This window comes from Saccopteryx bilineata, chromosome 4, assembly GCF_036850765.1.
Source record: "Saccopteryx bilineata isolate mSacBil1 chromosome 4, mSacBil1_pri_phased_curated, whole genome shotgun sequence".
NCBI classification, from domain to species: domain Eukaryota; kingdom Metazoa; phylum Chordata; class Mammalia; order Chiroptera; family Emballonuridae; genus Saccopteryx; species Saccopteryx bilineata.
In genome coordinates this window covers 298,312,126-298,335,423 of record NC_089493.1, presented here as the reverse complement: position 1 = coordinate 298,335,423, position 23,298 = coordinate 298,312,126, and the positions used below count along the sequence as shown (strand labels likewise).

The 23,298-nt window shown below is 52.7% G+C and overlaps 1 protein-coding gene across 2 annotated transcripts in view; it reads left to right on the top strand.

Moving 5' to 3' along the window:
* The window catches only part of IQCK (IQ motif containing K), a 67,623-nt gene that overhangs the window by 19,473 nt on the left and 24,852 nt on the right, over positions 1 to 23,298 (top strand). Inside the window, exons 5-7 of one of the 2 annotated variants that reach the window (XM_066275965.1) lie at positions 164 to 216; positions 348 to 425; positions 14,468 to 14,552. In XM_066275965.1, coding sequence (XP_066132062.1) covers positions 164 to 216; positions 348 to 425; positions 14,468 to 14,552 — 216 coding nt within the window. The remainder of the gene's footprint in view (positions 1 to 163; positions 217 to 347; positions 426 to 14,467; positions 14,553 to 23,298) is intronic. The other variant, XM_066275964.1, reaches the window with a different exon arrangement.

Here is a 23,298-nt window from a genome sequence, read left to right as displayed (position 1 = left end):
ATTATTTATATCACCCGCGTGGCTATTTATTGATGTGCTTATAAGTGTCATAGAGGACTCATGCATATTTTCTCTAACACAAGCGATCAGTTAACCTCTCTTCCTTTGTCCTGCTCAAACATGTGGGCTAAGAATATAATTCGATTCTTTCTTTTCTCTTCAGAGGAAAAGAACCAAATTCATTGCCTGTGATTTTCTGACTGAGTGGTTATACAAGTAAGTCTTGCATGAATATTCAATGACCCTAAAGATTCAATAGTGTTCATTCGCAAGCAGAGTAGCAACAATTAACTTAAATTCTTGCTTATTGTTTTCTTGTCAATCAAACATATGGCATCACTGACCAGTCAGAACCCAAAGAGGGCAGGGGAGCTGTTCACAGAGTTCTTCTCCATTCCCTTTGTGGAGGAGCGGCTGAAGCAACAGTAAGTGCGGACATAAGCCCTTCAGTAATTTATTCCTACTGTGTGTGTGTGTGTGTGTGTGTGAGAGAGAGAGAGAGAGACAAGACCGGGAGAGACAGACAGAGGGACAGATAGGAACAGACAGGAAGGGAGAGAGATGAGAAGCATCAATTCTTCGTTGTGGCTCCTTAGTTGTTCACTGATTGCTTTCTCACATGTGCCTTGACCAGGGGGGGGGAGGGCTCCAGCAGAGCCAGTGACCCCTTGCTCAAGCCAGTGACTTTGGGTCCAAGCTGCTAAGCCTTGCTCAAACCAGATGAGCCCGCGCTCAAGCTGGCAACCTCGGGGTCTTGAACCTGGGTCCTCCATGTCCCATTGTGACACTGTATCCCAGGAGTCCCCAAACTACGGCCCGTGGGCTGCATGCGGCCCCCTGAGGCCATTATCTGGCCCCCGCCGCACTGGCAGAAGGGGCACCTCTTTCATTGGTGGTCAGGGAGAGGAGCACACTGACCATCTCATTAGCCAAAAGCAGGCCCATAGTTTCCATTGAAATACTGGTCAGTTTGTTGATTTAAATTTACTTGTTCTTTATTTTAAATATTGTATTTGTTCCCGTTTTGTTTTTTTACTGTAAAATAAGATATGTGCAATGTACACAGGGATTTGTTCATAGTTTTTTTGTTTTTTGGGGTTTTTTTTGTATTTTTCTGAAGCTGGAAACGGGGAGAGACAGTCAGACAGACTCCCGCATGCGCCCGACTGGGATCCACCCGGCATGCCCACCAGGGGGCGACACTCTGCCCACCAGGGGGCGATGCTCTGCCCCTCCGGGGCGTCGCTCTGCCGTGACCAGAGCCACTCTAGCGCCTGGGGCAGAGGCCAAGGAGCCATCCCCAGGCGCCCGGGCCATCTTTGCTCCAATGGAGCCTCGGCTGCGGGAGGGGAAGAGAGAGACAGAGAGGAAGGAGAGGGGAAGGGGTGGAGAAGCAGATGGGTGCTTCTCCTGTATGCCCTGGCTGGGAATCGAACCCGGAACTTCTGCACACCAGGCCGACGCTCTACCACTGAGCCAACCGGCCAGGTCCCGTAGTATTTTTTTATAGTCTGGCCCTCCAACAGTCTGAGGGACAGTGAACTGGCCCCCTATGTAAAAAGTTTGGGGACCCCTGCTCTATCTACTGCGTCACCGCCTGGTCAGGCAATGTATTCCTAATTTTAAGATCGTATTAGTGATAGTTTTCTCCAATCTAAGAAAACTAACTCATTAAATTCACCCAGGACCCCAAGTCAGTTACATTTGTGGCTCTTGTCTGTTGTTATTTTCAGTCTAGGCTAAGGGCTTCTATCCATGCAGTGATTATTCAAAGAAACACTTCAGAAGTAAAATAGAATACCTAAAACAATTCTTGTCTTCAGCGATTCATCTTTCCATTTTCTCTCCCTCTCCCTACCTGCCTCTCTTATTTCTCCCTTCCCCCTCTGCAAAGGTCGTTATATCTCAGGAAATATGGCGAAAGTTTTCTAACTATTAATATTTAGCTATATACATCCATTCTACGTTTAAAATATTAGAGCATGACAGCTGAAATTAAAACTCTCTTGGGCCATCATCCTAATCTGAGTCTTCTCTCCTCATAGAAGTAATCAGTTTGGTCTGAAGTACATCCTTCCAGAGCTCTTAAAATTAGTTATTTAATTCATTGCAGTGTTACTTACAATAGCCAAGATCTGGAAACAGCCCAAGTGCCCATCAGTGGACGAGTGGATAAAAAAGCTGTGGTGCATTGACACAGTGAGACATTCCATAAACATTAAAAAAAGGAGAAGGAAATCTTACCTTTTACAACAGCATAGATCAGGGATAGTCAACCTTTTTATACCTACTGCCCACTTTTGTATCTCTGTTAGTAGTAAAATTGTCTAACCGCCCACCGGTTCCACAGTCATGGTGATTTATAAAGTAGGGAAGTCACTTTATAAAATTTCTAAAGCAGAGTTACAGCAAGTTAAAGCATATAATAATAATTACTTACCAAGTACTTTACGTCGGATTTTCACTAAGTTTGGCAGAATAAATCTTTATAAAACAACTTACTAGTGAAGCAACTATGAGTTGATACATCTCATTCCTTCTCATCTATAGTTAAATCTATCTTTTTATTTATACTTTGGTTGCTCCGCTACCGCCCACCATAAAAGCTGGAATGCCCACTAGTGGGCGGTAGGGACCAGGTTGACCAGCACTGGCATGGATGGACTTGGAGAGTGTTATGCTGAGTGAAATAAGCCAGTCAGAGAAAGACAAACATCGTGTGATCTCACTTCTATGTGGGATAGAGGCAGAGCCAGAGGCAGGGACACACAGAACAGGTGGAGACAGCGGTCAGAGGGGAGGGGGAACATGGGAATGGGAACTGAATGAAAGAAGGTGAAGGGATCAGTCAGGAAACGTGTGCGTAACACACGGACCCAGAGGACACCGGGGTGGTGGCCGGAGGACCGGGGGGGGGGGGCGGGGGGGGGACGGGGGACGGAATGAGACTTTGTTTGAAGCAGTGGCACGCAGTGCAGTGTGCAGATGCCGTTTTGTGGAGTTGTATGCTTGAAACCTGTATGGTTTTATGATTTCACCCTAATGAATTCAGTTTAAAAAAAAAAAGTTATTTTGCCACAAAGGAGAAGCTGCACTGCAGTGCTCTAGAGAAGATGCCACCAACAGGGAGAAATGAAAGGGCACAGGGCAGAGAGCAGGGGTGCAGACGTCTCTTCTGGGGGAAGGGCACTGATGGGAACAGCACTGCAGGGAGCCGCACACTCTCCTCAGGCCCGGAGGAGGTCACCGTCAGCGGCAGTGGGTTGCGTCAGCTCTCCTGTGGGCTTCCCTCCTGTGGACGACTCCAGCACCATCCTCCTTTGTGGCCTCCAGTCCTGATTCAGCCAGCCAGCCAGTCAGAAGCAATGAAATTATTTGCTTATCGTATTAAGAGCAGGAAGAATTTTTGCTTTTTATTTTGCTTTGAAAAGAATCGGTCAGGTTCACCTGCAGGAATAAATGACTAAAGAGGCACCTGGAGCAGAGATGCATGGCCGCCTATCTGGTCCGGCATCCCCCGGGGGAGAGTTTGTGAAAGACATCTTTAAAGCTGAGACCTTCAATGAAACAAAGATTGTGTCTGAGAAGAGAAAAGAAAAGGTTGCTTTGGGTGAAACGTCTTTTCAGCTAAGCTCTGCCTTCAGATAAACAAGGGAGAAAAAATCCACAATACCTTCATGACGCTGAAAGGGTATCCTATAACCAAAACCTGAGGTGAACACAAAAGCGTCACCATGCCGTTTGAGGACAAACACCGGCCGGAGGGCCGTCGGTGGCGCTGAGGTGGACGGGGACCGAGGCTCCTGCCGCCGGGGTGGACGGGGACCGAGGCTCCTGCCGCCGGGGTGGACGGGGACCGAGGCTCCTGCCGCCGGGGTGGACGGGGACTGAGGCTCCGGCCTCCAGAAGGGAACGACGAACAGCATGCATTTTGCAGGAGAGATCACACGTGGTGGCCCAGCAGAGAGCTCTCTGTCGTCCTCTGCTGAAAACAAGAACCCTTCCAGTCCGTTCTGTCTTCTGGCAAGGTGGATTTCCGTCTGAGCTGTTTCAGAGGCCGGAGTCCATGTGGCCTTCTGATTAGCGTTTGTCCGCAAACAGGAAGGAAGGAACTCTGTTTCCGGAACCCGGGGAGGCCGGGATGCTGACCCCTTCTAAGTGCCTCTCTCTCCGTGGAGGCTTGGGGTGCGGGGGGCCCCCTTTCTGAGACACCCCACGCTGCCGTTCCTTGCCTCTGTCGTTTCTAGGTGACGCTTTGGGAATGAGCTCAGGGAGTCTTCGTGGGGCAGCATGGCGGACTCAGCCGGGTCCCAGCTTTAGCTCCGCCATGGACGAGTGAGTGTACTCATTTCTTTAAGAAATCACCCCCAGATTGGTGGCTTACAACAGAAATTTATCCTCATAATTCTAGAGGCTAGCAGTCCAAAATCAGCTTCTTCTGGAGGCTCTAAGGGAACATTTGTTTTCTTGCCTTTTCTAGTTCCTGGAGGCCGCCTGTCTTGTGGAGGGCTGGGGCCCTTCCTCACATCATCCTGACCTCTGGTTTCTGTTGGGACATCTCTCCCTTCTGTAGTAGCCTCTCCCTCTGCCTCTGTCTCATGAGGACCCTTGTGATTATATTATTAGACCTACCTGGACAACCTCAGGATCCCTATTCACATCCTCAAAGTCCTTCTGCCACAGAGGGGACACATGTGTTCCCAGAGCCTGGAGACAGGGTGTGGACCTCTCGGGACACGGGGGCGTGGACCTCTCGGGACACGGGGGCGTGGACCTCTCGGGACACGGGGGCGTGGACCTCTCGGGACACTGGGGGGTGGGCCTCTCGGGACACTGGGGTGTGGACATCTCGGGACACTGTTAAGCTGCCCTCCACAGTCTAGTCCCTGGAACCAACCTCTGCACACATCTGAGCCATGCCCGTCTGTACCATGGGGAGGAAATAATTCCCACGCTGAGGGTTGCTGAGAGAGTCAGATATGGCATCAGCATTTCTTGTTGCAAGCCACAGACATTTAAGGGCTACTTAAGAAAACAGGGTATATATTGGACGTAAAAAGACAAGTCACCAACACGAAGGAAGAGGGAAAGACCTGGGCGTAGAAAGCAGGTGCAGGGGTCCAGAGTGCCAGCCAATGAATCGTCTTCAAGACCCCCCAGCGGAAAGCGGCCCCTGGTTTTTGACAGTCCACTCGAGACTCTTGATCCAGGGAGATGACGTCTGCTAGGCCAAGCTCGAGTCTCGGACGCACCCCTTGGTCACAGGAGGGCAAAGCACTGTGCCCCAAACTCTGCCCAACCCAGGGAGGGCGAAGCTGTCAGAGCAAAACCTGAGGGCTGACGCCGGGAGAAGAGGGAGGGAACGGTGGGCAGACCAGCATGAAAGGTGTTCCCCGCGGAGGGCTGAGAGTCAGTACGCAGAGAATGGTAAGTTCTGTTTCACCCCTGACCTGAGGAGGACGGTCGTCAGAGCTTCAGCAAAAACCCACGAGTAGCAGAGGGGTCTCCAGCAAGTACAAGTCAGAGTATATGTGCTGAATTCTAGCATGAAAGTTCTCTATTTCCTTATCTACATTACCATTCATTCACTTGAAAATACTTAGGGAGTGCCTGCTCTGTTCCAGGCACGTGTCTGGGTGCCGTGGATGAGAGCAGAGAACGAGAGAAAACCTTGGGCCTCGTGGCGTTTACGTGGGAGCAGGAAGACAGACAATAACCAAACGAACAGACTCGTGGAACGGGAAGAAGGCAGGTGCTCTGGAGAAAAGTAAAGCGGAGGACGCGGAGAGAGTGAGCGGACAGGGTGAGAGGTGCTCGTGTCTTCTCTGGAGGTGCCAGCAGAGGCTCATCTCTCTAACGAGGCGATGTGTCCACAGGTCCCGAGTGGCAGACAGAGGGAGCCAGCCTCACAAAGAGCCGGGAGAGCGCTCCAGGCAGCCAGAGCCGCCGGGGGAACCCTGAGCCGGAACAGATGGGGCAGCGGGGCAGGAGGAGGCTGGGAGGAGAGAGTGGGCAGGAAGGTCACGGAGGCCGGCGAGGCTGTGCCCCACTGGGGGGCCCTGGGCACCATGATGCAGAATTAAGATTTTTTCTTTTCTGAGTGTGATAGGAAACTATTGTAGGGCTTTGAGCACAAGAGTGGAATAATTCAGGTTATCTTTTTGTGTGTGTGACAGAGGCAGAGAGAGACAGAGAGAGGGATAGTTAGGGACAGACAGACAGGAAGGGAGAGAGATGAGAAACATCAATTCTTCATTGTGGCACCTTAGTTGTTCATTGATTGCTTTCTCATATGTGCCTTGACCTGGGGGCTACAGCAGAGCCAGTGACCCCTTGCTCAAGCCAGCGACCTTGGGGTCATGTCTATGATCCCACGCTCAAGCTAGTGACCCCGTGCTCAAGCCGGATGAGCCCGCCCTCCAGCCTGCAACTTTGATGTTTCGAACCTGGGTCCTCTGCGTCCCAGTCCGACACTCTATCCACTGCGCCACCACCTGGTCAGGCTCCAGTTTATCTTTAAAACAGATCACTGCAGCTGGATGGGAGTGGACTGAAGCCAGCGCTGATAGTGCAGGGAGGGGGGACTGGTGAGGGGACAGTGGCAGCTTGGAGTGGAGGGGTAAGAAAGGTTGGGTTTGGAGATATCTTTTTGTTTTTCCTGAAGTGAGAAATGAGGAGGCAGAGAGACAGATTCCCTCCCGCATGCGCCCGACCGGGATCCACCCGGCATGCCCACCAGGAGGTGATGCTCTGCCCATCTGGGGCATCGCTCTGTTGCAACCAGAGCCATTCTAGCACCTGAGGTAGAGGCCATAGAGCCATCCTAAGTGCCCGGGCCAACTTTGCTCCCATGGAGCCTTGGCTGCGGGAGGGGAAGAGAGAGACAGAGAGGAAGGAGAGGGGGAGGGGTGGAGAAGCAGATGGGCACTTCTCTTGTGTGTCCTGACCGGGAATCGAACCCGGGACTCCCGCACGCCAGGCCGACCCTCTACCACTGAGCCAACCAGCCAGGGCCGGGTTTGGATACATTTGGATGTTGGAACAAAGACTTGTTGGGGCTTGCGTGTGAGGTGAGAGAGAAGTCAAGGATGACTTGGAAACTTCTGACTGAAGAGGGAGCCCTTTACTGAAATGAAGTCAAGGAGAAAGAAAAGTTCTGTTTGGAAAATTTAACGGGTTTAGTGAAGAATCACAACTTATTGGGAATAAAACATGAAGCATTTCTTTCTTTTTTGTTCCCAGTAACTGCTCCTCTATAGTACATTGACTCTTCGTCTGGGAAGCTGCCCTTTAACAACTTTTTGGAGCCAAATTCCCTAACTTCCCAGTCACTCTGTTTTTAGATGGTCTCATTTCACTGTTTGGATTTATCTTGTTTATTTTTAAATCCTTAATCTTTATTTTCTTTCCCCTTTGGCCAACCCTGAAGAAGGGGGAAACGACTTCTTTATTTTCACTGGTCTCCAACCAAGGACAGCGAACATCAGTCGTGTCCACAGCACCTGTGACCTTGTCACTAGTGGCAACCAGATGGTTTTCATGTCATGTACAGTTGGTGCGCTGATGGCAAAACATCGCTGACACTCGTCACGCCCGTCCAGTTACCCTGCTTAATTGAGCTACATTAGCTCTTATTTACTGCATAATTTAGAAGTACATATATTGCTAATCACTAATTTTTTAAACATTTTGATAACGGTATTTCAATCTAATTGGTTTGCTTTGTAATCTTACGTATTTACCGTTATGTTTTTAAGAACATTATTCTGAGGCCCTGGCCGGTTGGCTCAGCGGTAGAGCAGCGGCCTGGCGTGCGGGGGACCTGGGTTCGATTCCCGGCCAGGGCACATAGGAGAAGCGTCCATTTGCTTCTCCACCCCCCCTCCTTCCTCTTTGTCTCTCTCTTCCCCTCCTGCAGCCAAGGCTCCATTGGAGCAAAGATGGCCCGGGTGCTGGGGATGGCTCCTTGGCCTCTGCCCCAGGCGCTAGAGTGGCTCTGGTCTCAACAGAGCGACACCCAGGAGGGGCAGAGCATCGCCCTCTGGTGGGCAGAGCATCGCCCCTGGTGGGCGTGCTGGGTGGATCCCTGTCGGGCACATGCGGGAGTCTGTCTGACTGTCTCTCCTCGTTTCCAGCTTCAGAAAATTAAAAAAAAAAAAAGAACATTATTCTGAGAAGGACTTCCAGCTGTCAGAGTGGAAAGAGACCCGAGGCAAAAAAACAAACACAAAACCAAGTTCAAATCCGCTCCGAGTGGCTGGAAGGGGCGGGAAGGGGCTCTCCTACTACTGAGAGGTTGGTGGTCCGCTCGCCCCATAACCCTCCCACCTCCCCGCCCACCCCCACCTCTCCTGGGCTCGCCCTGTGGAGCAGGAGGATGGAAACCAAGGAACAGCAATCTGGGTGTATTTACCCAAAGCATAAGTCTCACCGCCCTGATCTTTCATTATGATTAAGTGAAAGGTGGGGAGGCAAAGACAGACTCCTGTGTGCGCCCCACCCCACGGGCCCCTACCAGGGGCCCCTTCCCTGGGCTCAGCAGCAGCTCCGTTGCTTGGCAACGAAGCAAGCCATTCTAGCACCTGGGGTGAGGCATGGAGCCGTCCTCAGCACCCGGGGCCAACTTACTCCACCCATGAGCCATGGCTTTGGGAGGGAGAGAGAGAGAGAGAGAGAGAGAGAGAGAGAGGAAGGAGAGGGGGAAGGGTGGAGAAGCTGATGGGTGTTCCTCCTGTGTGCTCTGACCGGAAATCGAACCCGGGACTTCCACATGCCGGCCGATGCTCTACCCCTGAGCCAACCAGCCAGGGCCTGACTGCCTTGAATTTTAACGTGGTTATAACTGCAGCCCAGGGGTGAGGGTGTGGCCTCGCAGCAGGTTGTCAGCTGAGCACCAGTAATTGGACCCATACGCTGCTCCCAAGGAGAGGGTGGTGAGATCGGACCTAGCTCCCTGCTTCCCTGGAGCGGGTCAGCCTGACGCCGGGTGACCCCTGCATGCTGGCCGTCTGGTCTGGAGCTGCTGAGTGGACAACAGCAACGCTACACGCTAACAGCCACGATCCCTCCCTGTGCTCGGAGGCCACCGGAGAGTCCGGCGGGGAGCTCTCCCTGCCGGTTCTGGAATTACCCCTCACATCACAGAAGTCTGGGATGGAGAGAGTCCTGTGAAAGTCTGTCCTAGCGGCTAGTGACTCTGTGTCAGGAGGGAGCGTTCCAGGTAACCTCTCCTATACTTCCAAATATCTGCAGTTCATTACTCAACACTGCAGTGTCTCAGCAAGAGCGTTCGGGGAACCAGTGCAGGCTGAGGGCAGGATGGGTGATCTCTTTCCCTGGCCAGGAGGGCAGACTCGATCCACCACGGGGCTCCTGAGAGGCTGGTGAACAATGGTCGGTTTAGGCTCTGTGTCGTTTTGTAAGTGGCTTTGCTTCTGGGTTCCGCTCTCATGTTCCAAGAAAACAACTTAAGCTCTTGCCTAATGAGAAGTAGATAGAGCTTGGATCCTGAGACTCGGTTCTCAGTATAAAGCAAGCTTTTCTCCTTAGGCTCCAGTTCACTTCAGTGCCATTTTGAATGGTACCTACCTCTCATTTTAGGACTGGGTGAAGAGATTAATAAAGACCAACTTCTCAGATTCTCTTCTGTAAACATCGTGTCTTCTCTGGGTCCTGCAGATCTTTTACTTAGCATTCAAAAAAGGGGAGAGTGGTGTGTGTGTGTCTGTGTATTTATACACACACACAATCAGAAAAATTATTTGTTCCTTCTCAGAATGAAGCATTGATCTTGAGGCTCAGATATAGTTAGTTCACATGAGTGAACCTGAGAAAAAAGAAGAACGTGACAAGTGAGCATTACCAATGAAACACTTCCTACTGGAGAAACACTCAGCAGCACTGTTTTCCCTGTGGGACGCACAGGCCTGTCTGCTCTGGGGGTGTCTCCTCTGAACCCTGAGGAGCTGTGGCTGCCGTCCCCTGGGACTGATGGTCATCTCCTCTCTCTCCCTGGACCCCCCTGAGGCACAGACCTGTCTGCTCTGGGGGTGTCTCCTCTGAACCCTGAGGAGCTGTGGCTGCCGTCTCCTGGGACTGATGGTCATCTCCTCTCTCTCCCTGGACCCCCCTGAGGCACAGACCTGTCTGCTCTGGGGGTGTCTCCTCTGAACCCTGAGGAGCTGTGGCTGCCGTCTTCTGGGACTGACAGGGTCATCTCCTCTCTCTCCCTGGACCCCCCCCCCCCATGAGCGGTTGCCGCTACTCGATCTGTTATCTTTATTTGACTGAAGCCAGCTGCGCTGATTCCAGAAGAGAGAACGGGGCCTGGTGTGGCCTCCCCGCCTGCAGACTGGCCCGCTGAAATGGCTGGTGACCCCCAGGGACTTCTCTCTGCAGCCAGGTCCCTGTCATCGGGCCTGACTGCCGCTGGCTCTCTCATGCTTACTCTTGGTGTCAGAATGAGACGACGCCCCTCATTTCGCCATGAAAGCAGGGGTGTCACTGAAGGCGGCTTCACGTTACCGCTGACGGGCCTATTAGAAATCTCATCTCCCCTTTGGAAACATCACTGCGAGGCAGAGGGTTTCATTGGGGGCGGGGAGCCCTTTGTTGGGCTGGCCCAGCCTGTTGGTCCCCAGATTTGCGGTCTCCTTTTCTGCTGCTGTTTCCAAAAGAGGAACCCTGTTACCTTGACAATTTCATGACATCAGTCGAGGAAACACAGCAGGACCACGGCCGCTGAACGGAGAGGCAGGTGGTCAGACCTCCCCCGGGACAGGTGACGGGGCCACCTCGTTCTGCTGTCCTGACGTGGGGTGTCCCCGTGGGGTGTCCCCGTGGGGTCTCGGTTGAGGCACGGTGGTCAGACCTCCCCCGGGACAGGTGACGGGGCCACCTCGTTCTGCTGTCCTGACGTGGGGTGTCCCCGTGGGGTGTCCCCGTGGGGCCTCGGTCGAGCCAGCGCCGCCCGTCGTGGCTGCGAGGGGTCACGGAGAGGAGGCCTCTGTGCCGTGGTCCCCGTCTCCCTCGGAGTTTTCTTCTCTGCGAGCGGCAGGCTGCCCTCTGCCTGACCCGTGCCTGTGCTGGGACCCTCTGCTCCCTGTGAGTGACCTCTGAGCTCCCTCCTCTCCTCCCTGAGCCTTCGCTCTGTCCCGGCCGGTTCGCCTTCTCGGCAGAAAACTGTGGGCGACCGGGACGGCGTCCCTGCCTCTCCTCTCTGCCTCCGCGTCTCCGCCGTGAAAGACAAAGGTCAACAACTCGCTGTTGATGTTGTGAAGGTTTAATGAAACTGCGCGGAAGGTGCCTGTCACCCAGCGCCAGGCGCGGAGGCTCAGGCCACAGAGTTTGCTGAGTGTCCACTGCGTGCCCGGAGTGTGCTCAGTGCCGGGACAGCCGAGAGGAGCAGACACAGGCCCTGTCTCTGCCGCCTGCCGCTTTCAGTGCCGCTGAGGGTTTGGGCATTAATTAGATAATCACACAGCTTTCCATCTCCAAACTGGGCCAAGGACTAGAAAGGAAGTCTGCACAGCTCCACAGGGCCCTGACCTCCAAACAGCATCCCCACCGGCGTTCCAGGAGAGACGGGAAGAGAGAATCCGGGTGCACTGGGAAAAGGAGGTGTCAGCCCCCTCGCGCTGAGGTGCCTTTGAGCAGGTCAGGAGAAGGGCTCCTCGCTGGCTCCCCCAGCAGAGCAGAGCGGAGTGGGCGGGTGTCAGCTCTGCCCAGCGGGGTGCCCTGGACGGCAACAACCTGCACAACGGGCTGCAGAGTCCTGGCCGTGGGAAGCGGACCCTGGAGGCAGAGGAGAGCCCTCTCAGCAGAGTCCCCAGTGGGAGGGCACACCTGAGTAACCAAAGGGCCAGCGTGGCCAGAGCGCAAGGAGCAGGGCCGGCCGGCCGGAGGGGCAGGGGCGTGCGAAGAGCTCTCTGAACATCAGCCAGCAGTCACGCCTGCCTGACAACACTCTTCTCCTAAACCCACGGCCGGGGCACCAACATCTCTGAGCAACACGAGGCTCTCCCCAGAAGCCGCTGGTTTTTAACGAGTGAAGGAGAATTAATTACTCAAGGGATGTGGGTTGTTGGTGTCACAGGCCTGAAAACAGGGCAGTGGGAAGCAGCTGACAAACCCCCAGCCTCCAGCGATGTCTGAAGACTCCACGGCAGCCCAGAGGAAGAGGGACGGACAAGAAGAAATACAAACAAAAACTGAACCAGGGGAAAACCCCACATAATTCAAATAAAAACGGAAGCAGAACATTAGGGAAAAGTTTCCGACGTTGCTGTGATTTCGAGGGTACACTTCCGTCTCTGAAGGAGTCGAAGAATCTCTTTTATCTGGTGTTCTGGGGGAGGGCGGAGAAGCAGCCCCTGGCAACCACGCTTCTCCTGGATACGGTCTCGATAGCCTCCCCGCTTCTCGCCGGTTCTGATTTCTTTGGTTCTGATGAAGAGCACGCACTGACACAGATACGCTGTGTGCAGGGCGGGGCTGCTGGAGGCGGGAGTGGCGGCTGTTTTTCAGTCCATGTTTGGAGGGAAACAAAAGCCCGGGTCCTGGGGAACGGTGCACAGTGAGCTAGGCTGGCAGCGGGTGCCGGGCTGGGCTTCTGTGAGTGTTTGCCCAGCCCTGTGAGGGAAGCCTGGCGTTGGGGTCAGGTTGGTCTGGGCCCCGGCTGGGCCACCTGCGAACTGTGTGACCGTGGACAGATTCGTCAACTTCTCTGCACAGGGGACCTGCTGAAAAGTCAAGTGACGGCAGTCAGTAGAAAGGGGGTTCCCAGGCCAAGGCACTTGGGGGTCCCTCACCTGCAAAGTCGTTTTTGGGGACCCTGCCCCGGGAACAGCCTCCCTGTGACCCACATCCTTTCAGAGGTTGTTTTTTTGTTGTTACTGGTTTGTTTGTTTTTTCAGAGACAGAGAGAGAGAGAGTCAGAGAGAGGGATAGAGACAGAGAGGAACGAAGAGAGATGAGAAGCATCAATCACGAAGAGAGATGAGAAGCATCAATCATTAGTTTTTCGTTGCGACACCTTAGTTGTTCATTGATTGATTTCTCGTATGTGCCTTGACCATGGGCCCTCAGCAGACCGAGTGACCCCTTGCTCGAGCCAGCGACCTTGGGTCCAAGCTGGTGAGCTTTGCTCAAACCAGATGAGCCCGCGCTCAAGCTGGCGACCTCGGGGTCTCGAACCTGGGTCCTCCGCATCCCAGTCCAACACTCTATCCACTGCGCCACCGCTTGGTCAGGCCCTTTCAGAGGTTTATTATTTTGTTCCATATCTGCCAGGTCTTGACTCCTGCTTCTCACAGAGAGTCGTGCTCTGGGGAAACGTAAGAACCAAACCAAAGTCAGACCTGCACGTTCTCGTCAGCAGTTAGTATCTGTATAAAACTATTAGGAGAAAGGGAAAAGAATTTAGCCGTGGATTTTAAATATGTCATCTAGGATCAAGAATCACATCCCAGTCTGGAAGATTTCACAAGAGTAGACTGGCCCAGCACTTGAGATATTGGATTGCTTACTGCGATCTAGTATAACTTAACTTAAAATATTCTTGAATTGCTGCCACATTACACTGGGCTGCACCCCGACCAGAGATAAATTCCAATATTTGGCTTTCAGGAAAAAGACAGACTACTTCATTTCCCTTCAATAGACAGTTAGGAAAAGAGTCCTTTATCTAAGGGTCCCTCAGCTCTGTCCCTTGCTATGTCACAGAGCCTTACGTCAACAACACGTGATCTGGCACCTGCAGGAGTCACACAGACCTTTTCCAACCTCAGTCCTTCAAAGCAGAGCAGGCTACAAGTGACTTAAGATTGAGCTGCCTAAAAACAAAAAGTCTATCCCAGACTGTAAAATAAAAAATGCAAACTCGAGCCGGAACTTTTCTTTTTTTTTTTTTTTTTTTTTTTTCTTTTCATTTTTCTGAAGCTGGAAATAGGGAGAGACAGTCAGACAGACTCCCACATGCGCCCGACCGGGATCCACCCGGCACGCCCACCAGGGGCGAAGCTCTGCCCACCAGGGGGCGATGCTCTGCCCATCCTGGGCGTCGCCATGTTGCGACCAGAGCCACTCTAGCGCCTGGGGCAGAGGCCACAGAGCCATCCCCAGCGCCCGGGCCATCTTTGCTCCTATGGAGCCTTGGCTGCGGGAGGGGACGAGAGAGACAGAGAGGAAAGCGCGGCGGAGGGGTGGAGAAGCAAATGGGCGCTTCTCCTGTGTGCCCTGGCCGGGAATCGAACCCGGGTCCTCCGCATGCTAGGCCGACGCTCTACCGCTGAGCCAACCGGCCAGGGCCGAGCCGGAACTTTTCTATGGAAAGCAAGGCTGTTGCTCTCTCTCTGAGAAGGGGAAGTGGACGAGGCACTGAGTTGGAGGGCCCGGCGTGTCGTCCGAGGCCTGGCTGAGGCCTCAGGGTGGGTTCTCAGGGGCGTGTGCCCGTTTTCCTGCCTTTCAGCCCGCGGCCCCCGGTCCCGCTCTCCCTCCTGCTGACGGAGAAGGAAGCCGCCCTCATCATCCAGGCCTTCTGGAGAGCTTACCGGGTAAGAGTCCGGCGCAGTGACGGCGTCCGGCCGGCCGGGGGCTTCGGAGACACGGAGGGCCCTCGGGAAAACCCAAGTGTGAGGCAGAGGGCGGTAGAGCTGACCCCCCAACCTCGGAAATGGGGTCCTCGGTAAAAGAGTTCTCAAGAGAGATTTAGAATTCTTTCCAAAACTCATTTTGCAATTATTGTTAAAAGTCTCTTCCAACCTTTTAAAGTTGGATTGACTGGTCTGTGTTACCTAAAAAATAAGATTGCACACAAACTGACAGCAGTACACGTTCATTTTAGAAAAATATTAGAAAATCCAGGTAATTCAGGTAAAGCAAATAAGTATTTTTGAGTCTTGCCCTGGCCAGATAGCTCGGTTGGTTAGAACGCCGCCCTGAAGCACAGAGGTTGCCGGTTCGACCCCCGGTCAGGGCACATACAGGAACAGCTTGATGGTGTTCTCTCTCTCTCTCTCTCTCTCTCCCCCCCCCCTTCCTCTCTCACTGAAATCAGTAAGTTAAAATAAAAATAGAAAGAGTTTAAAAAAATATTTTGAGTCCCTGATAACTGTCACCCAAAAGTTATTGTTGACATGTTGGTGTAAACATTTCTAAACCTAAAAAATCTTAACAAGTTCTTATTTTTGGCCTGCTTTTGTCAGTAACAACCACCACTAGAAAAAGGGATTTTCAGGAGTTTGCGAAGTGTACTCTTAGAGCCAGCACTCACGTCAACTTCTACCTAACACACTCCCTGTGGTTTCTACTGCACTTAACCATGAACATTAAAAAAGAAATCAACAAAAACCTTTACTTGCAGCTTCTTAAACGCCATGAAGGAAAAATCAGTCTTACAAAATTTGTGTGTGTGTGTGCAGTAAAATACACATAACATAAACTTTACCATCTTAACCATTTTTAAGTGTGCGGGTCACTAACATTCAAGACCTTCACGCTGTGGTGCAGCCACCACCACCATCCATCTCCAGAACTTCTTTTCATCTTTCTCAATGGCAACTCTTGAGCCCATTGAACAACTTCCTGTTTCTCTCTGCCCCGCCCCCGGCAACCACCATCCTTACTGTCTCTCTGATTTTGACTACTGTAAGTGGAATTCCTCCTATTAGTGAAATCATACAGTATTTGTCCTTTTCTGACTGGTTTATTCCACTCACCACAACCTTCCTTAGGTTTATCCATGTTGTAGCACGTGTCAGAACTTCCTCCTTCCTTTTTTTAAACAGAGACAGAGAGAGAGAGTCAGAGAGAGGGACAGATAGGGACAGAGAAATGAGAAGCATCAATCACCAGTTTTTCGTTGCGACACCTTAGTTCATTGATTGCTTTCTCATATGTGCCTTGACCAGAGACCTTCAGCAGACCGAGTGACCTCTTGCTCAAGCCAGTGACCTTGGGCTCAAGCTGGTGAGCTTTTGCTCAAACCAGATGATCCCGCGCTCAAGCTGGCGACCTTGGGGTCTCGAACCTCGGTCCTCCGCATCCCAGTCTGACGCTCTATCCACTGCGCCACCGCCTGGTCAGGCTTTCTTCCTTTTTTAAGACTTTTAAAAATATTCTTGCCAGGAAGTCTTCAAATCCAGAAATCTGAAAGTCCTCACTTGTTATCATTGAAAGTAGTCAGATATCTAATGAAAATATATTTTAACCGACTACATTAACAGAAACATCACGTCATACAACAAGCTCTTTGTAGTGAACCATTGTTGGTACTAGGACTTTGTAAGTGCTGGCCCTGAGTCAAGGGTCCCGATAGTTATTGCTAGACATCAAGCACTTCTATAGAAGTGGACATGCTTTTCTTTCAAAATACTCAATTAATGGTTAGAAAGCCAGATTGTTTCAACATACAAAACTGAGGGGGTGTTTTTTCTTCTTTTCCAAGTGAGAGGAGGGGAGATAGAGAGACAGACTCCTGCATGTGTCCAGACTGGGATCCACCTGGCAACCCTCATCTGGGGCTGATACTCTGCCCATCTAGAGCCATACTCACAACTGAGCTATTTTTAGCGCCTGAGGCAAGACTCCATGGAGCCATCCTTAGCACCTGGGGCCGTTGTGCTTGAACCAATTGAGCCATGGCTGCAGGATGGGAAGAGAGAGAGAGACAGAGAGAGAGAGAGAGAGAGAGAATGGGGAGGGGCGGAGAAGCAAATGGGCGCTTCTCCTGTATGTCCTGACTTGGAATCGAACCTGGGACATCCACGCACTGTGTCAACACTCTACCACTGAGGCAACTGGCCAGAGTTGAGTTTTTATTGTTTTTTTTCAATCCATTTGGATATTGTGGCTGGAGTCTGGTCTTGTGAACAGTCTCCTTTCTGAAGTGTCTGGTGGTAAGCCACACAACCACCAGTGGTGCCTTTCTGCTCAGGAATACTGGGTGCAACCGGCAACAGTTGACACAAAAACTGTTCTCTCCTGAAGTCCAGATGAGGTTCTCATGGATACAACGACTGAAATTTCTCTGGCGATTCAGAAAGCAGAGGCCAGCTAAATCCATTGATTGTTTACTCTGTCGAATAAGCTCCTGGTGTTTTATGCCTTCTGCCCATTCGTTTTATTTGATTTGGCCTGACTCAGCTGAGACAGCAGCCTGGCCCGCAGTCCTCTCCTCCCACCAGCTTTCCCTCCAGCATTGTGATGGCTGAGAGTCACAGAGGCCATCGATCATTGCCGGTGTCTGATGAACAATACAGTGCAGTGCTGTCAGCAGCCCCTTCGCGGCTTTGCAGAATTAAAAAAGAAAAAGTCAGAGAGCCCCATCTCCAAGGGCAGAGAAGAATGTGACTCGGAGCCGGTATACCTGTGTCGGTGGTGACCTGGACCGGGGGGAGGGGGGTGCCCCAAGAAGATCCTGCTGACGATGGAGGGGGAGCAAAGGTTTAGACCAGGGGTCCCCAAACTACGGCCCGCGGGCCACATGCGGCCCCCTGAGGCCATTTATCCGGCCCCCGCTGCACTTCCGAAAGGGGCACCTCTTTCATTGGTAGTCAGTGAGAGGAGCACATTGACCATCTCATTAGCCAAAAGCAGGCCCATAGTTCCCATTGAAATACTGGTCAGTTTCTTGATTTAAATTTACTTGTTCTTTATTTTAAATATTGAATTTGTTCCCGTTTTGTTTTTTTACTTTAAAATAAGATATGTGCAGTGTGCATAGGGATTTGTTCATAGTTTTTTTTATAGTCCGGCCCTCCAATGGTCTGAGGGACAGTGAACTGGCTCCCTGTGTAAAAAGTTTGGGAACCCCTGGTTTAGACTGAGGCGGCCCCCACCCTGCAGGGCTGTGGGGAGAGCCTGTCCACCGACACTTCCACGCGGCACCCTCTGTCTTCAGGGCTTAGCTCACGGTGGGCAGGGGCTGCTCAGGCTGGTCACGCCCGGTGAGGCCCCGTCGGGGCCCCGGGGACTGTGGAGATGCAGCAGCTCAGTCTGCACGGAGCAGCTGGCCGTCACGGTCACGGGCCTCTGCGTGGAGGGCCCTGCCGGCCGTCACAGCTACGGGCCTCTGCGTGGAGGGCCCTGCCGGCCGTCACGGTCACGGGCCTCTGCGTGGAGGGCCCTGCCGGCCGTCACAGCTACGGGCCTCTGCGTGGAGGGCCCTGCCGGCCGTCACAGCTACGGGCCTCTGCGTGGAGGACCCTGCCGGCCGTCACGGTCACGGGCCTCTGCGTGGAGGGCCCTGCCGGCCGTCACGGTCACGGGCCTCTGCGTGGAGGGCCCTGCCGGCCGTCACAGCTACGGGCCTCTGCGTGGAGGGCCCTGCCGGCCGTCACGGTCACGGGCTCTGCGTGGAGGGCCCTGCCGGCCGTCACAGCTATGGGCCTCTGCGTGGAGGGCCCTGCCGGCCGTCACGGTCACGGGCTCTGCGTGGAGGGCCCTGCCGGCCGTCACGGTCACGGGCTCTGCGTGGAGGGCCCTGCCGGCCGTCACGGTCACGGGCCTCTGCGTGGAGGGCCCTGCCGGCCGTCACGGTCACGGGCTCTGCGTGGAGGGCCCTGCCGGCCGTCACGGTCACGGGCCTCTGCGTGGAGGGCCCTGCCGGCCGTCACGGTCACGGGCCTCTGCGTGGAGGGCCCTGCCGGCCGTCACGGTCACGGGCCTCTGCGTGGAGGGCCCTGCCGGCCGTCACGGTCACGGGCCTCTGCGTGGAGGGCCCTGCCGGCCGTCACGGTCACGGGCTCTGCGTGGAGGGCCCTGCCGGCCGTCACGGTCACGGGCCTCTGCGTGGAGGGCCCTGCAGAGAAACCACTGCAGAGGCCGCGGAGAGACGGGGGCATGGCGGGAACACCTGGATTCAGTTGCACCGGCGAATCCTCTTTACGACAGGTTTCTGTCCCAGTCCAGAGCCCCGGTCATTACTATGGCTAAAGGTCCTCCATGGAAAGGTTTTAAATTCTAATACGCAGGGTCTCATCCCCTGAGATTCTTATTCAACGGGTCACGTAGGAACAGGAGACTCTGACACGCAGAGCCACCAATGAACAGGAAGTGACTTGGTGTCTGCCCACCAAGCAGGTGGATCTTCCAGAACAAATCACTGAACTCAGAATCTTCATGTCTCTACTTATCTATTCATTCATTCATTCATTCATTTATAGGAAGGAAGGCAGAGACAGACTCCCGCATGTGCCTGACCGGGATCCACCCAGCAAGCCCACCAGGGGGCGATGCTCTGCCCATCTGGGGCGTTGCTCTGTCGCAACCAGAGCCATTCTAGCACCTGAGGTGAAGGCCAGGGAGCCATCCTCAGCGCCCGGGCCAACTTACTCTAATTGAGCCCTGGCTGCGGGAGGGGAAGAGAGAGACAGAGAACCAAGAGGGGGAGGGGAGGAGAAGCAGATGGGCGCCTCTCCTGTGTGCCCTGGCCGGGAATCGAACCCAGGACATCTACACACTGGGTGGACGCTCTACCACTGAGCCAACCAGCTAGGGTGAATCTCAATGTCTTTTTAGGCTGAAAATAATAATAGCTGCCCAGTCTAGCTCACCAGGCTGTCATAAGGATCAAAATGGTTTATTAAAAATATTTTTTAAGACTTTATTTATTCATTTGCAAATGAGAGAGAAGAGGGGAGGAGCAGGAAGCATCAACTCCCATATGTATCTTGACCAGGCAAGCCCGGGGTTTCAAACCAGCATCAGCATTCCAGGTCAACGCTTTATCCAACTGCACCACCACAGGTCAGGCCCCAAAAGGTTTTTCAGTGGAAACAAAATTAGAAAGTGCTCTGTGAACTGTAGATGCAGAAATGAATGGTATCACAATGGAGGTGACGATGCATCCATGTCTTTCCGACTTGAGAAAGTACCAGAGGTTCTACTTCTAAACAAACAGGAGAGGTTTTAAAGACCAACTGGGAGAGCAATCTTTGTCAGTTTTATATATTCTATGAGAAGATTGCTGGCTATGTAGCTGGAATGCCAGCAAGCAGATGGTGATGAGAAATGAGGTTCATACACTCCTTGCCCAAGACCATGGGGCATTAGCCGATCTGGACACCGCTGCAGACGACGACCTTCAGCAGAACAGTGAAGTCGGTGCGTGTGCAGAAAGTAACTGCTGATGTAACGACAAGGCCGAGGCGAGCAGATGTGTGGCCCCAAGGACACGATTGCTCATGGCCCAGTCTTTGCAACACAGGGAGAAGAAGGCCTGTTGTCAGAGAATTAGCTGGCAAACTTCCTAGGAAACAAGATGTCATTGTACAGCCACACCTGACAACCTCTGAAAGTATTGCAGGAAGCAACAGAACAGTTTTGGGCATAGAAAAAAAATGGCCATATTTATATGAAAAAGTCTTACTGATATTTTTGTTGTAAAAGAACAGGCACTTATTAGGAACACAAATCATAGGAATAATGTCTTAGTTTGGGCAGCTGTAACAGAATACCACCGGCTGGGAGGCGTACACAGCGAACATTTATTTCTCTCTGGTCTGGAGACTGGCAGGTCCAAGGTCAAGGTGCTGGCAGACTTGGTGCCCCGTGAGAGTTCTCTTTCTGGCCTGCAGATAGCTGCCTTCCTGCCGTGCGCACTCATGGCAGAGACAGAGGAAGAGCAAGCTGCCGGATTTCTTATTCAAAGGGCACTAATCCCATCATGGGGACCCCACCCTTGTGATCTCAACTAAACCTAATCACCTCCGAGAGGCCCCACCCCTAATTAAGTCCCACTGGGGCTTAGGGCTTCTAAATATGAATATGGGGGGAGGGGCGATACAGACATCGAGTCCATCACGGGTAGTTTAAAGTAAAATGTGACCATCTCCGTTCCTGTCTGACTCTAGACCTTCCCAGGTTAAAACACCGCTCACAAGCTGGTGTGTCTGCCCAGTGCTTTTCCTGTATGAACATCTCTGTGTATTTATTTATCCTGCTGTGTTTCTTTATAAACATGGGATATGTTTTGTCAATATGGGCTCACACAGCATCGTGCCTTCTCGTTGAGCACGGAGGGTAACTTTCCACCCCGGCACACAGAGATCTGTTCTGAGTATTTGCATTGAAGGAGAGCACACTATCCATGTAGTTGGCAGGGAGGAATTTGGCCAAACCGTTTCTCATTCCAAATACTCCCAACCCAAAGTGAGGCCTGAGTCTGCAGGACGGAAGAAACCTGTAGGAGTCAGTATTGATCTTTATCTCCTCAGCAAGTTCCAACAACGAGTGATTGAAAGGCCAGCTTCTTCTTTTTCCATTCTGCCTTCTCGTTGCTGGTCAACCTCAGAGCATTCCTGACTTCCTCTTCCTCCTTTCCAGAGAGGGGTGCCTCCTGGTGCAGCTGTTCCGCTCAGGGGCGTGGGGGATGCATTTCCTCCCTTTGTGTGTAATTAATCACCTCCCGGTCTTTCCCCTGGGAACAGCAGCCCAGCCAGGTGAGCCTGTGTCATTGAAAGCAGCATTTCTGTCCTCAGGCAGGGGCTTGTGTAGTTTCTGGGTGACTTCTGAGCTGGTCCACGTGCAGAGGAACAACAGTGTGGGCTCAGAGGCGGTGCTAGACACTTAGGTGTGAGTCACAGTTTCCTTGAGAAGCATTTGCTGCCTAAAACTGCTGCTCGGCACAATTACCTTTTTAATACTTAGCAATTTGGGGGGTGTCGGTCAAATAAGTTTGTAAATATGATATATATGTTTGCTCGCTTATAATTTGCATTGGGTGTGGGGGGCAGGCTGTAAGCAGGCAGGGTGGTTATAGCCTGAGGCTTAGTTTTTTGGGGGAATTTTTTTTTGTGGTTTTTTTTTGTATTTTTCTGAAGCTGGAAACTGGGAGGCAGTCAGACTCCCGCATGTGCCGGACTGGGATCCACCCGGCATGCCCACCAGGGGGCAATGCTCTGTCCCTCTGGGGCGTCGCTCTGTTGCATCCAGAGCCACTCTAGCACCTGGGGCAGAGGCGAAGGAGCCATCCCCAGCGCCCGGGCCATCTTTTGCTCCAATGGAGCCTCGGCTGCGGGAGGGGAAGAGAGAGACAGAGAGGAAGGAGAGGGGGAGGGGTGGAGAAGCAGATGGGCGCTTCTCCTGTGTGCCCTGGCCGGGAATCGAACCCGGGACTTCCGCACGCCAGGCCGACGCTCTACCGCTGAGCCAACTGGCCAGGGCCAGAGGCTTAGTTTTAAGACTAAGCTTTTCCTCACACCTTTGACTGTTGCATGATGGGGGTAGTGCACTCTCATGAGGAATCCCATTCTGCCTCAGATAAGTGACTTTGTATCAGAGACTTCCTTGTTTGTATATTGGAGTAAAGGCTTTGATTTCTACACTATAAAATGGGGCAGAGGAGCCCATGCTGGAGGAGAACAGAGAAAGGCCATGTGGAGGAGAGGAGAAGCAGCCAAGATGGTGGAGTGCTGAAGGAGAAGCCAGTTTGTGCAGAGTTTGTGCAGAGAGAAGGAGATGGGGAACAGAGGTGAATAAGGCTAGTGAGGTTAGAAAACTTTGATTCTAGGAAACTCGGATAAGTCAGTGGCTTTGGGAGCCCTGAATGGAAAGGGAAGTGTTTTTCCACTGTGTGTATTTCTTGCCCGCCGAGTGTGAACTAGGATTAGAGGTAATGGCCCACCAGTTCTTGGCTCTGTTGTTTCATTACCGACTATCCGAATCTAATGCGAACCTGCATGGGCCAGGCGGCCGTGATGGTGGCCGCGGCCACTGGCTGTCCAGGGGGCTGAGGTGAAAGGGGTGAGGCGTGAAGGTTAAGCAAGTGGGCTCTGCAGTTAGATCAGTTCATTCGCTCACATGAGCTCACTAGTGTGTACTGAACACCTGCTAGGTGCAGGCAGATGTTGTCCTGACGCTGGGCGTGTGCAGGGAGTGAGACCAAATCTCTGCTCTCACAGAACTGCACTCCTGTGAGAGACCATGAGCAAATGTAAATACAGACACAAGCAACAGGTGTATCCATTAACTATTGTTGCAACAGTGCTACTTAACAAACAACCCCAAAACTCAGTGGCTTACAACATATAATTATATTTACGACTTCCATGTCTCCAGTTATCCTTGGGTTGGGGTATCCTTGGCTCCCGGCAGTTGGGTGCTGTTTAGTTGTGTTCTAGGCTCTGTCATTCTTCTGAGATCAGTGGGCTACCAGAGCCATGTTCTCTTGACAGCAGGGCTCAGAAGGGGTGAGCGAGGGCACGCACGGTGCGTCTTAGGGTGCAGGCCGGAATCCAGCACGTCCCTTCTCCGCACTTCCCACTGGTCAAAGCAGGTCCCGTGGCCACACCCACCCTC